The sequence below is a fragment of the Onychomys torridus genome, chromosome 18 (genome assembly GCF_903995425.1).
Source record: "Onychomys torridus chromosome 18, mOncTor1.1, whole genome shotgun sequence".
Classification (NCBI taxonomy): domain Eukaryota; kingdom Metazoa; phylum Chordata; class Mammalia; order Rodentia; family Cricetidae; genus Onychomys; species Onychomys torridus.
The window spans coordinates 8,058,823-8,073,173 of NC_050460.1; the positions used below are offsets into that span (position 1 = coordinate 8,058,823).

The following is a 14,351-nucleotide window of genomic DNA, read 5'->3' on the forward strand; positions in this document are numbered from 1 at the left end:
TGGGGGCGTGGGTAGCAAGCGCGCCTTGAGCGCAAAAGCCTAAGGGAGTTGTAGTCCGCATCCCATTCCCTGGCCTGCTTTCTGGAGGCAATAGGAAAGTCCTGCGGCCTGATATTGAAGACAGTCACCGGAGGCAAAGGCTCATATCAGAATCGAGCTGGGTTTGACTGCTCAGCGCGGTTTCCAGACAACAAGTTAAAATTCAGGACAGTTGGACCTGACAGGCTGCTGGCTCCACTTCTGCCTCAGTTTCTTCCCCGACAGCTGGCGTGCTGTCGAGTGAGTCAGGGCAAAAGCCAGGGCGGAGGCAGATGGTAGTTATAGCATAATTAGAGCTGTTATTGTGACGATGATTATGCCACCCTTACACCGTAGTCACTGCTTTATTGCTTGGCTGGCACAGTCCGGGGGATGGTTTTAACAGCCCCAGGCAGCGCGGTGGCCAGACACGTGTCCAGAACCCATAAACCAGCCTGCTGCTTTAGGGGTTTGAGGACGCCTACAGCAAGTATCTCTCCTCCCCTTTGTTTTGATGTTGAACCAATCCGGGAAAACCGAGTTTAGTTTAAAACTGGTCAGGAGGAGGGGCCTGGCCCCTACTTGAAGGGCGGGGCTGGGGTTCCAGACACGTCAACCGCCAGGGGGCGGGGGAAGTGGCCAAGAATAGAAACTTGTCCGAGGGCCCCAGGGAATTGTTGACTTGCCTTTCTAGCCAAGTCGTCTCTCCTGTCCTTTAGAACTCTGGAAGCGACATAAACCAGTGTACAAAAGGCACCAAAGGGGCAGAAGGAGAAACAGAATTGCATGGCCAAGAGTCAGGACGCCAGGGTTCAAATCCTAGCTCCGTAGTTATCTCATGACTCAGTGTGTCCAGTCACCTCTCTGCACAAACAACCAGGTGTTCATACATAGCCAAGAAATTAAACAGCTTTTGCCTCCAGAATTCTGAAGTTTCCTCAGTAAACTAGGAATAGAAACAGAGTCTTACCTCTGGTCCGCTCTGCAGGAGTTCAGACCCAGTCGAGTGTGTGTCTTCATGGGTCCACATGGAAGAAGATGGGTCTATTGAGCATGCAGTTGCTGTCCACATAAGATAACTTCCACACCTGCTAGAGCAGAAGAACCAAAATCTGAAAAAAGGCCTTGCAGGTCTAGCCAATTGCATGGGTCTTCAGGGACGAAAGCAGGTGTCTTCTCTGTATGCTATCCTGTATGGGGAGCCCAGGAAGATCAGGAAAGCTGTTTTTAGAGACTGAGACTAAAGAACTCAAGAGATCTCAAAGGATGGGAATTGAAACGTAGAGATATACCCCACCCACAGCCACACCTTATCACTACTAGCAGTCCTGGGCCGGAACCTGCTGCACTGAATGGATAATGTTGTTTTTAAAGATCCATGGCTCTTCCAGCAGTCCACTTTTAACACACAATTTCATTCCATCCACTCCAATTCCCATATCCCCTTAGTGGAGACCTTTTAAGAGGTGTTAGAGGATAACTCATTCTTGAACCACTGACCTACCCACAGAAGTGAAGGCTGACAGAGGAGCAGGCCAACAGGATGTCTACGAGAAGGAGATCAGGGTCCTAGGGAATGGAGGGAATATAAGAGATAAGTTTCCTGCATGGGTTGCTTATGAGGTGGTTGGCTATAGGATGCGTGTTTATATATATACATACTGTGGTTATATACACATCACATGCAAATATTTTTCCTGGCTGGTAATGAGTCATTTGCTTTTATATGTAGTACCTTTGTATGCATATGCATTTTGTGAATGGCACCTTTGTATGTTCTGACTTACAGCAACCCTTTTTCTCTGCTTTCTTGGTTTCCAGTCATTCTTAAGTCAGCCTCTTACATTATAAATTATTACCCAATATATCTTTGAGGAGATTTAAAATTTGTTTACACTTGGGGCTGGAGAGATGGATTGGTGGTTAAGAGCTCTTGCTGCTCTTCCAGAGGCCCAGAGTTCAGTTCCCATCACCAATGTTAGGTGACTTAGCACTGCCTTTAACTCCAACTCCAGTGGACCTGGCACCCACTTCTGCCCTCCAAGAACACCACACTTACAATCCCAATTACAGACATACACATAGCTAAAACTTAAATGTATTAAATTCTACTTAGTGCATGTGTGTACATGATGATGTATGTGTGGAGATCAGAGGACAACTTGCAGGAATCTCCTGCCCTATCCAATGAGTTCTGGGACTTGAATTCAGACTTGGCAGCAAGTGGCTTTACCCACTAAGCCATCTTGCTTGTTTTTTATTTATACTAACAACTGAACCCAGAGCCTCAGGGCTTGATAGGCACAGACTGTTCCACTGTGCTATTCTGCTAGCTTCCTGCAGTGATTTTCAGGTATTTTTTGTTTTTGGGGTGTGTGTGTGTGTGTGTGTGTGTGTTCTGGGACAAGAGTTTCTCTGTGTAGCCCTGGCTGTCCTGGAACTCACTCTGTAGACCAGGCTGGCCTCTAACTCACAGAAATCCACCTGCCTCTGCCTCCCTGGGATTAAAGGCGTACACCACCACTGCCTGGCCTAATTTTATTTTTTAATGGATCTCTCCCATTCCTATTTCTCAAGCATTCTACTGTACACCTATATCCCCAACCCTATTTTTTACTTTTTATTTTGAGAAAGAGTCCTGCTAAGTTATCCAGGCTAGCCTTGAACTTGTGACCCACCTGCCTCACTAGCTGGGATTACAGGCCTTCAGCACTAGACCTGGCTTTGTCTTGTGTTCTTTACTTGAAAAAGTTGTGCCGGGCGGTGGTGGCGCACGCCTGTAATCCTAGCACTCGGGAGGCAGAGGCAGGTGGCCAGCCTAGTCTACAGAGCTAGTCCAGGACAGGCTCAAAAGCTACAGAGAAACCCTGTCTCAAAAAACCAAAAAAGAAAAAGTTGCCACCATTGTATACTAAGATCTACATATACACCTATCTGATTTGGGTTCCTAACATTTAATTTCTTTTTTTTTTTTTGAGCTGAGGACCACAGCTAGGGCCTGCGCCTAGGCAAGCACTCTACCACTGAGCTAAATCCTCAACCCCAATTTCTTTTATTCTATTATCAATTTTCTACACAGTGCCTGCGCCAAGAGTCTCGTGTGCTATGCAGCCATTCTACCACTAAGCTACACCTCCAGCTCAACACCACACTGTTTTTTTCTTTTCTTTTCTTTCTTTCTTTCTTCCTTTTTTAAGAGATTGGGTTTCTCTGTGTAGTCTGGTTGTCTTAGAATTCACTCTGTAGAACAAGCTTGCCTCAAACTCAGAAGTCCAGCTGCCTCTGCCTCCCAACTGCTAGAATTAATGATGCACACCACTATGCCCAACTTCACAGTATTTTTTGTTGTTGTAAGTGTGTGAGTTGGTTAGTTCAAATGAGTGAGATGCCCTTAGACACTATCAGAGGGTGTCCAATCTCCTGAGGCTGCTTGTGACCCACTTTGAGTGGTTGATGGGAATGGAACCTGAGCCCTTTGCAAGCGCAGTATGTACTCTTAACCACTGATCCATCTCTCCAGCCCCACTACAATATATTAATCATTGTGCTATTACAGTATATTTTGACCTCTGGTCCCTACTGCCTGAAACAAACTCTAGTTTTGATTTCTGTGACCTTGCTCTTGTCTCTTCAAATTTTCTCAGCATTCCTCAGTGCCTTCCACTGGTTCTTTTCTCTCTCATGATCCTATAAACACTAATGTCTTCAGGACCCAGTTTACCCTCTGTTTTGTATATCTTCTCTGGGTCATAAAATCTGAGTTCATATCGAGGACTCCCTCATACCTGCTAATATTCTAAATAGAGTATATTCTAAATATACTCCTACTGTATCCAAGAGAGATTGAACTCTCCCTATGAGAAGCTCAGCTTATCTTTTCTCCTTCCTTTCTAATATACCTACATCTCATATTTTGTCATTCATTATACAGCTGGTCCTATGGATGCTAAAGTCAGAAACCTGCTGGTCTTTTTCTTTTTCATTTTTTTTTTTTAATCAAGGGTCTTGAGGGGCACTGAGAAGATTCAGTGGGTAAAGCACTTCCTGTTCAAGTCTAGTGACCAGAATTCCATTCCTGGGACCCACATAAGACAGAGTCTATGTATTCCAGGCTTGCCTCAAAGTCTCCACCCTACTGTTTCTGCCTCTAAGTGCTGAGATCTCAGGTGCTAGCCACTGCGAGGCTGCGCTTGCCTTCCTGAGGGTGACTTTCTGGTTCTTCTCTTCTTCAAACCAACATTGCATTAAATTATATTCATGAGACAGTGTTGTTGGATATTTTTTACTCTTACTCTTTTGGCTCTTTACTTTTTTAGGGAGACTGCCACCCAGCTCCCAAATAAATCACATGGAGTCTTATTATTTCTTATAAATGCCTGGCCTTAGCTTGGCTTGTTTCTTGCCAGCTTTTCTTAAATTATCCCACCTACCTTTCGCCTCTGGGATTTTACCTTTCTCTATTTCTGTATCTCTTTCTTTACTTCTTACTCTGTGGCTTGCTGTGTAGCTGGGTGGCTGGCCCTGGAGTCCTCCTCCTCCTCTCACTCTTTCCTCCTCCTTCTATTCATTCTCTGCCCGCCAGCCCCGCCTACCCTTTCTCCTGCCTCACTATTGGCCATTCAGCTCTTTATTAGACCATCAGGTGATTTAGACAGGCAAAGTAACACAGCTTCACAGAGTTAAACAAATGCAACATAAAAGAATGCAACACATCTTTGCATCATTAAACAAATGTCCCACAGCATAAACAAATGTAACCCATCTTAAATTAATATTCCACAACAAGACAGATTCTTTGTGTCAACCTGGCTGTCCTGGAACTAGTTCTGTAGACCAGGCTGGCCTCAACCAGGTAATGAGCCATGGGACAGAACATAGGTTAAAATAAATGGATTAATTTAAGTTATAAGAGCTAGTGGGACAAGCCCAAGCTAAGGCTGAGATTTCATAATTAATAATAAGCCTTTGTGTCGCTATTTGTGAGCTGGCGATCCAAAGAAAAATCCGACTTCCTCAGTTTATCTTTGTATTAGAGGAACAAGAACGTCTGTTTTATTAGTATGCAAATTTTCTTTTGTCTCTAATAAATCGTAAAATTATATGTATACCAAAGAACTGTTCTAGGAATCTATTTACATGTTTCTTAGCCACTTAGGTTGGGATGGGTGGCATCTTTTGTAGTTCTGGGAATCAAACCCAGGGTTTATGCATTCTACAAATTGAACCATATCCCCAGCCAAGTTTAAAACAAACTTCTTTGATTTATTATCATCAAATGTTTGATTTGTATGCCCATTTTTTGTTGGGTTTCTTGTTTTGTTTTTTCAAGACAGGATTTCTCTATATTTTGAACTCAAGAGATCTGCCTGCTGGGATTAAAGGTGTGTGCCACCACTTCCCAGCTGTATGCTCATTTTTTTTTTCTAGCTATCTACCCAATGTCAAATAAATATTAGGTGGGATGGATGTAGGGTGCAATCCCAGCACTTGGAAGGCTGAGGCAGGCAGATCTCTGTGAGTTCCAGGCCAGTCATAGCTACATAGTGAGACTTTGTATCAAACAAACAAAATTTCCCTAGTTCCAGCCTCTTTTACCAAGCCCTGGACCACTGTAGTCACCCCCTCTAACTGATAAGCCTGCCTCATCTTCCCTGAAAGTCAGTTTCTACACTGTAGTAAGTGTAAAAGTTGTGTTTACAAAGTGTAAATTAAAATGATTGTGTGTGTGTGTGTGTGTGTGTGTGTGTGTGTGTGTGTGTTGCTGGTGTGGAGAGGAGAGGACAACTTTTGAGAGTCTATTCTCTTCTCCCATTATGTGTGTGTGTCAGGAGGATGGTATTCAGGTCATCAGTTCTGGCTGCAAGTGCCTTTACCATCTTGCTTGCAGGCCCCAAGACAGGCGCTCCTGTGCTTTGTGTCTGTGTGTGAGCCTGCCACAGAGTGGTGTGGAGGGAATCCCTTCTTTCTTTTCACCTGTGGGTCCTGTTTGAACTGAGGTCATCGAGCTTGGTGGCAAACTTCCCAGGGTTCCTCACAGTCCTAACCAGAAAAACTTTACCCATCACCCTACAGGAGATCAAGTTCAAACTTCAGCATCACTTGAGGAGTCTTGCCATGGTCTGGCTACTGTTTATCTACAGCCTTAAAACCTTAACTCTTAGGTTGGTAGTGGTGGCGCACGCCTTTAATCCCAGCACTCAGAGGCAGGCTGAGCTTTGTGAGTTTGAGGCCAGCCTGGTCTACTTAGTGGGTTCCAGGACAGCTAGGGCCATTATACAGAGAAACCCTGTCTCAGAAAACCAAACTCACCTCCAAAAAACAAACAAACAAACAAACAAAAAACCAACCTTAACTTTTTTTTCTTTTGTCTTTGTTGCTGTTTTTGAAACAGTTTCCCTGTTAGCCTTGGCAGTCCTGGAACTCGCTCCTACCTCTGCCTCCTGAGTGCTAGGATTAAAGGCGTGTGCTGCCACCGCCGGGCAAAACCTTAACTCCGTAATATGAATTTCTTCTAGTCCTTGAACAGAAAACATTGTCTCTCAAGCCCCCAAACAATAGGCTCATCCTTTTTACCTAGCTAACTTTACCTACAGGTCACAGGGCATACATTCCGGGACCACCCTAACCCTGCCCCAACTGGCTCTGGGGCGGGTGTCCCTGTTCTTCACCGCCCTTGCACACGGCCACTGTCCAACAGGGCCGGAGATGGCCTTGACCGCGGCTGCGCCTCCAGCACCTAGGACAGGGCCTGGCACGACGCAGGCGCGCGCGGGGAGGTGCGCAGTGAACGGGCGTGAGAGGGGGCGCCCTCCGGAAGCCCGCCCCAGAGGACCCGGGGGTCGCCAGGGTGGGAGGGCCAAGCGTGCCCTTCCCAGGGTGTGGTTCAACTGAGCCAACTGCAACCTCCGCCACCCAGAGGCCGCGCAGAGTCCCTTCCGGCCCGTAGGAGCCGGAAGTGGAGCTTAAACTTCCCTTGATGCTCCGCGCGGCGTCTATTTTAACCGCAGGGCGACTAAGCGGGCAGGAACTATGGCTGCGCCCGGGCCAGAGGTTCTCTCCAAGCTGTCTCCTGCGGCCGCCCCCGGTAAGGCGCGGGGTCCGGAACTCGGGGGCCTGTTTCCTTCCTGCTGCTACCTCCCCGGAGGCCTTTAGCGGCTGGCGCTTTCTCCGCCAGTCCTCCCTGTCTCCTCGGTTCCCTGAGTCCCGGCCGAGCAGGCTCTGTGGGTCGCTTCCTCGCTTTGGGTGGAGTTGCTTCTCCTGTCGTGTCCTTTTGGGTGTGCTGGCCCTCACTCCACACTTCATAGTGAAGCCTTAGTCTCTGCCTCCGGAAGCCTCCGCCCGTCCCGATCTCACTTAGGTCGCCCCCAGCCAGCATCAAGTCTCCTGTCACTGCCCAGGGTTTATGGGGGTGTCTGCTGATGGGAACCCTGGGAACTAGGAGACTGATGTTGATTTTGATGCCCCCTCTCCCTTTACTTTTTCATTCACGGACTAGATTTGGATTGGTATGAGAAGTCGGGAGAAACTCACGCTCCCCAGGTAGATCCTGAGATCGTCATCACGTCAGCCCAGGAACCTTCCAATTCTTCGGAGCCCTTTTGCCCAAGAGACTTGGTACCGGTGGTGTTCCCTGGGCCTGTGAGCCAGGAAGGCTGCTGTCAGTTTACTTGTGAACTTCTAAAGCATGTCATGTACCAACGCCAACAGCTCCCACTACCCTATGAACAGCTTAAGTACTTCTACCGGAAATCTTCTCCCCAGGTGGGCAACGGGCTTTGGAAGAAAATTGGTGGGAAGGCTTCGTGGTTCATAGATGGTGGCCAAGTAGCAAAGTGAGCTAAGACATCCTCAGCTTCTGTGGAAGCCTAGGCCTTTGCAAAGGCGCCCTTTCCTCGTTTCCTCCCCACTTGGGTCTTGGTGGTCTCTCCTTTTCTCTTGTTCTGTTTCTGAGACTCTACCTATTATGTGTTGTATGAGGACATCGTGAATTTGTTCTCTAAATTTTTTATTTTTTGGGAAACAGTATTTCACTATGTAGTTCAGGCCAGAGAACTGCCTGCCTTTCCTTAATGGTCTCTCTCTTTCCCTCTCCTCCCCTCCCTCTCCCCTCCCCTCTTGGGAACCCAAGGCCTCTCCCATGCAAGACAAGTGCCGTATTACTAGACTATATCCCAACCTGAACTGGCTGTTTACATTTGAATTTCTTCTTCCCACCACATTTGCACCTCTGTTTCTGGTCTTGTTTTATTTTCTTGGAAGAATTTCTAGATGTTAGAGTCTAACATTTTTTTATTCTTGTCAGTTGGGGCTTTTTTGGGGGGGCAGTTGGTGGTGTTTTTTTATTTTTATTTTGAACAGTCTTGCTATGTTGTCCAGTGTGGTTTGGATGTGTGAACTTTAAGTGTTCTTCGTTTATTTAGTGTGGGGTGGGCAAGCATCACCGTGCAGACACGGAGGGCAGAGGACAGCCTGCGGGGGGTCAGTTCTCTTCTGCCATGTGGGTCCCAGGGGCCACCTCGGTCAGGCTTGGCAGCCAGGGCCAATGACCTTGTGAATTCCTTCCTTCCTTCCTTTCTCTTTAGATTTATTATGTATACAGTTGGCACCAGATCTCATTATAGATGGCTGTGAGCCACCATGTGGTTGCTGGGAATTGAACTCAGGACCTCTGGAAGAGCAGTCGGTGCTCTTAACCGCTGAGCCATCTCTCCAGCCCCGAGCTTATGAGTTTCAATGCTGCTCCCACTTCAGTGTGGGCCCTGGGATTATAGCCACCATGACCTTCAGGACCCCTGGGATTATAGCCACCATGTCTTTCAGGACCCCTGGGATTATAGTCACCATGTCCTTCAGGACCCCTGGGATTATAGCCACCATGTCCTTCAGGACCCCTGGGATTATAGCCACCATGTCCTTCAGGACCCCTGGGATTATAGCCACCATGTCCTTCAGGACCCCTGGGATTATAGCCACCATGTCCTTCAGGACCCCTGGGATTATAGCCACCATGTCCTTCAGGACCCCTGGGATTATAGCCACCATGTCCTTCAGGACCCCTGGGATTGTAGCCACCATGTCCTTTAGGACCTTATGATTCTCTTAGTTGTTTTTGTTCGTTTTTAAAGATTTATTTATTTATCATATATACAGTGTTCTGCCTGCATGTGTCCCTGCAGGCCAGAAGAGGGCACCAGATCTCATTACAGATGGCTGTGAGCCATCATATGGTTGCTGAGAATTGAACTCAGGACCCCTGGAAGAGCAGTCGGTGCTCTTAACCGCTGAGCCATCTCTCCAGCCCAAGCCTGTCTTAAAAAATGATAAAAAACAAAAAAAGAAAAAAAAAAAGCAAAGAAAAAAGACAAACTATAGAATTACAAATTCTCCCCAGAGACAGGTCTGTGTCCAGCTGCACTGCCATGCCTTCTGCCGTGCCTGTCCTGTCTGGCCCTGTAATGTGGGTCTACTTCTTGTCCCCTTTACTAGCGGTTGATGATCGCGGTTTATAATCAGGTCTCCTGACTCTTTTTCTTCTTCTTTTTTTCCTCTTAATTCTTAATCCAACACTTTTATCTTCTGAAGCTTCTTGCCTTTGGCCAATGTTGTATATTCTTTAGTTCTTTCTCTACAGGGAGTTCTTTCTAACTCACTCTTTTTTCTCCTTCCCTTGCTGAATTTATTTACTCTGTATTTTAGGGGGAAGCATGTATTAATAGCTGTGTGTGTGTGTGCGTGTGTGTGTGTGTGTGTGTGTGTGTGTGTGTGTGTGTGCGCGCGCGTGTGTGTGTGTGTGTGCGCGCGCGTGTGTTGCACCCTGCCTTACTGCCTTAAGACATAAGATGAACATTTAGCCTAGCTGCCTGGCTGACCAACAAAGTCTCAGGACTTTCTTGTCTCTGCCACGCAAAGCTGGATGCTGCTTTTTACCTGGGTCTTAAGGATCTGAACTCAGACCCTCATGCTTGCAGAACAGGTGATTTACACACTGAACCATCTCTCTGGCCTCAGTAACCATGTGCTTAGTCGGAAGGCCTACTCTAGAATTGTCTTGACTAACCAGTAACCCTCCTTCATTCCTGCACTCCTGTGTGACAAAAAGTTGCTACCCTCATCTAAGCCACAAAGTCTTTTACTCTTTTTTTTTTTTTTTTTTTTTTTTTGAGCCTGTCCTGGACTAGCTCTGTAGACCAGGCTGGCCTCGAACTCACAGAGATCCACCTGCCTCTGCTTCCCAAGTACTGGGATTACAGGCGTGCGCCACCACCGCCTGGCATCTTTTACTATTTTTTTTTCTAAATTTTTTATTGTGTGTGTGTACCACAGTGGAGGTCAAAGGGAGTCATTCTTTCCTGTCTTTACTTGCGTTCTGGGGATTGAACTCAGGCTGCCAGGCTTGTGTGGCAAGCCCCTTTAGTTGCTGAGCCATCTCACTCCCCCACAACTATTTCCTTGCTTATATTGTGATGCCCTCCGGCTTTCAATACCACCTTACCTATTCAAGGCAGAGAATTGTAGTTGGTACAGTGTATGCATTTTCCTTAATGTAATGCTTTCTGATAGAACCCAGCATCAGAAACCCTGTTTGTCTACCAGCTCCATGGGTTCCTCCAAAGGCCATTCCCTTCATTCTACCATGTCCTTAACTCCTGTCATTGTCTACAGTCAGAGGACACCACAAGGAAGAGACCTCGGATCACCACTGAGGTGAGCAGCAGGAAATGTCAACAGGCCCTGGCAGAACTGGAGAGTGTCCTCAGTCACCTAGAGGACTTCTTTGCTCGAACGCTAGTACCACGGGTGTTGATCCTTCTTGGAGGCAATGCCCACAGCCCCAAAGAGTTCTATGAACTTGACTTGTCCCGGCTGGCCCCCTTTAGTGTGGAGCAGAGCCTGAGCACAGCCGCTTGCCTGCGTCGTCTCTTCCGAGCCATCTTCATGGCTGATGCCTTTAGTGAGCTGCAGGCTCCTCCACTCATGGGTACCATTGTCATGGTACAGGGGCACCGTGACTGTGGAGAAGATTGGTTTCGACCCAAGCTCAACTACCGAGTGCCCAGCCGGGGCCACAAACTCACTGTGACGCTGTCCTGTGGCAGACCTTCCATCCCAGCCCTGGCTTCCGAGGATTACATTTGGTTCCAGGCACCCGTGACACTTAAAGGTTTCCATGAGTGACTGAATGAGGACAGTGGCGGAATTCTCTCCTGTGCTGCCAAGGCACCCATCTTTTGTTTGGAGTTGAAGCTGCTTCCTGGTGAAGGGAGGAAGGCTCTTTCCTGGCAGTATGCTTCCTCTCCCCAGACTGCCTGGTGACTGATGTTATGTGACCAAGACTGTGATAATCATCATCAAGCAAAGTCCCCGAATCAACGATTGACTCCCAGAGGCCTCTGGGCCCGGTAGTTCTGTTTGAGATTAGAAAGCATGGAGATGGCCCTTCTCTGTTTTGTGTGTGACTTCAGAACTGTTACCAGGGTCATAATGTGGGTGTGACTCATGAATTTAAATACAAAATGAATAGAGTTGTATTAAATTTCCCAACACTTTTGACTTAGACTTTTTGGCTTTGAGGCTCAGGGGGTTTGTTGTTGTTTTGCTTTTTGTTTTTGAGAAAGTCTTATGTTCCTAGGTGGGCTGTGAATGTGCTGAGTGTAGGAGAGGATGACCATGACTGTCTAATTCTCCTTCCTCTACCTCCTAATGTTGGGATCCTGGACATATGCTGCCATACCATACCAGGTTTACTTGGTGCTGGGGTTGGAATGCAGGGTAGGCAGATGCTGTCAACTGAGCTGCACTCCTGGCACTCAAGGAGGAGCCCAGGTTAGCATAGCCCAGGTTAGCATAGCCCAGGTTACCCTCATACTTGTGATCTTCATCCTCTTCAGAATTTGCTTGCTGGTGTGCATCTCTGCAATTGCAAGCGTTTGTTTTGGCCTGGGCTTTTCTACTTCAGGATCCAAGATTTTTACCTGTGACATTTTCCTCTTTAATAGTCCTGGTCTGTGGAGTTTAAGTGACTTGGTTAAGGTTCTAGGAGGGAGTTGATAACAGAGCTTGGCCTAGAGTTCTCATCCATTAACTTCTAACCAACGTTCTTTCTTGGCACATACTAACTGATCTTTGACCCTTAAATTCTTTATGCTCAAAGCAAAGGTCCCTTTTACTAGAGGCAAAATCCTGGTAAGGAACTTGGCTTGGCAGGCCACTCACTGAGAGCCCAAGGACATAGGGAACAGTCTGGCCTGGGCCTGGTCTGTGGTGGACTCTAAACAGATGTGCTGCAGGAGTGTGCAGAGGACCCCCACAAAGATGGTTCCAGCTCAGAGAGCAGGAACCACAGTCCTATTAAAAAAACTGGTCCCTGGAGCTAAGTGTCAGCTTGTGGTGGTGGTCAGTTGGGAGCAGAGGGTATTGTAGTAGTAGTATTCAGGCTAATGAAGTCACCTGTTGATTAGCTTAGTGTGTGTCATGTGCCCAGCACCGGGAGTTGAGTGGGGTGAGGTCCTGCAACCTCTCTCCAGCTGTTCTGAAGTCTCAGTGGTTCCGGGTAGCCAGGTCAATTCTGCTTTTCAGATCTGAGAAACAATTCAGAGGAAGGGACAAAGAGAATAGGCTGAAAACAGAAAGCCAAGAGACTCTCCCCAGAGCCAGATGGAACTGTGGGCTCATGCTCCCCAGATTGCGCCAGAATTCTGAGGGGTTTTCTCCCTGTGTCCCTGTCCTTCTGGAGCTTCTGTCCAGCCTGTCTCTACTGCCTGACAGCTGCTGCCATTGCTCTGGGCAAAATGGCCCTTTCCTCACTCCCGGCATCAAGTCAGGACGGAAATCCACCCTGCTGAGGGAGGTGCATGTGCCAAGTTGTTAGGGTGATGTGGGTAAAGTGCTTGAGACACAGTAACACATATACTAAGCTTTATTTTTGTTTCTTTTAAAAAAAAAATTGTTTTTGAAACAGTTTCATGTTACTTGAACTTGATATGTAGCAGAGAACTTGAGCTTCTGACCCTCCTGCCTCTGTCTACTAGGGTTATCGGCTACCAGGCCAAGTTTTTACTTTGTTTCTTTTCAAATGTTTTGGAAGCTGAAAGTACAGTCTTGGGGAACCTGTGGCAAGGCCCCCCACCCCACTTTTTGAACATATTCATCCCAAACTCACCCTTCTGTTTTCCCCATCCACTCAACATGACCACTCCCACCTTCATGTCCTAAGTATGTGAATTCCACATGCAGGCATGATGGCATTTCAATTCTACATACTTCGGTATGCCCCTCTGCAATGCCCACAGTGGGGGCCATTCCCACGATCTTGTTCGTACACCCGCCCCGTGTTCCTTGTGTCTGTTTATATACTATGTTAAGCACTTACACACAAGGCTGGGTGGGGTGGTGCACGCCTTTAATCCCAGTACTTGAGAGGCAGAGACAGGCAGATCTCTGTGAGTTCAAGGCCTGCCTGGCCCACAAAATAAGTTCCAGGATAGCCAGGACTATATAAAGGAAACCTGTCTCAAAAAACCAAAAAGGAAAAAAGGTACTTATACACATTATTTAATGTTAACTTACATGTATATGTTACTATGTTAAACCTGAGAACTGTGAGGAGAAAACCAAGTCCAGGGGGATCTGGTTAAAGCAAGCTGTATTTTGGGGTTTGCCGGGACTGGCCAGTCTGGCTGCCTTTCCCTAGGTCAGGATTTCAGAGAGCAGCCCCTGTGGGCCTCTTGAAGGCCCTTTTCTAGGAGAGAGTGTTCAGCAGGGTGAGTGAGTCAGCTCTTATCCATTGTTAGAAAGGGGAGGAACAAGGGTAAGGACATACATTGTGTGCAGGGGTCACAATCTTAGTGTAGATAAAAAACCACGGTTTGCAGTTTACATCAGATCTAAGAAACAGGAACTTAATTACAAGTAGAAATTTTACTTTGCAAATATTTAACCCAGGACAAACAGGAACTTATTCTTTATTAGAAATAGAAACCTTAACTTGCAAGGCTTTAACCCAGGACAAGCAAACTTCTTGAATGTCTTTAACTGCAAACAGAAAGCTTAACCTGGAAGGTCTCTTTTCCTGTTTCGGTCTCACACTTGCAAAGTGGATTGTTTCTGTTTCTGTCTCACAACTGCTCCATTATGGATGAAGTTTGGGGAAGTGAGTCCGCCTACAGGGTGAAGCATGGATTCAAACCTGTTCACCGCGGCCAGCTGCTTCCCGTGTGTGACGTTAGTGTGCTTTTTCTCCTGAACAGCCATGGTTTATTCTTTCTCCAAATGAGCACATTACAAAGCTTTGAGACTCCTCCTTCCTTCCAATTCGGGTTTCTGGGGTAAATCCA

General features: G+C 47.0%; 1 protein-coding gene across 1 annotated transcript; it reads left to right on the forward strand.

Moving 5' to 3' along the window:
- Nucleotides 1–6,853: 6,853 nt before the first annotated feature.
- Nucleotides 6,854–11,564, forward strand: LOC118569499 (MAD2L1 binding protein). The gene is made up of 3 exons (XM_036167318.1): nt 6,854–7,102; nt 7,514–7,779; nt 10,681–11,564. Exons 1-3 carry the CDS (start codon nt 7,048–7,050, stop codon nt 11,191–11,193), a joined length of 834 nt encoding a protein of 277 aa, XP_036023211.1. The 5' UTR covers nt 6,854–7,047; the 3' UTR covers nt 11,194–11,564.
- The last annotated feature ends 2,787 nt before the right edge of the window (nt 11,565–14,351 follow it).

Excerpts from the sequence above, each read along its gene's own strand:
- LOC118569499 (XM_036167318.1), top strand. The coding sequence starts at position 7,048 with ATGGCTGCGCCCGGGCCAGAGGTTCTCTCCAAGCTGTCTCCTGCGGCC. Across the intron at positions 7,103-7,513 it reads GTCTCCTGCGGCCGCCCCCG|ATTTGGATTGGTATGAGAAG; the intron begins GTAAGGCGCGGG and ends TTCACGGACTAG. Across the intron at positions 7,780-10,680 it reads ACCGGAAATCTTCTCCCCAG|TCAGAGGACACCACAAGGAA; the intron begins GTGGGCAACGGG and ends CATTGTCTACAG.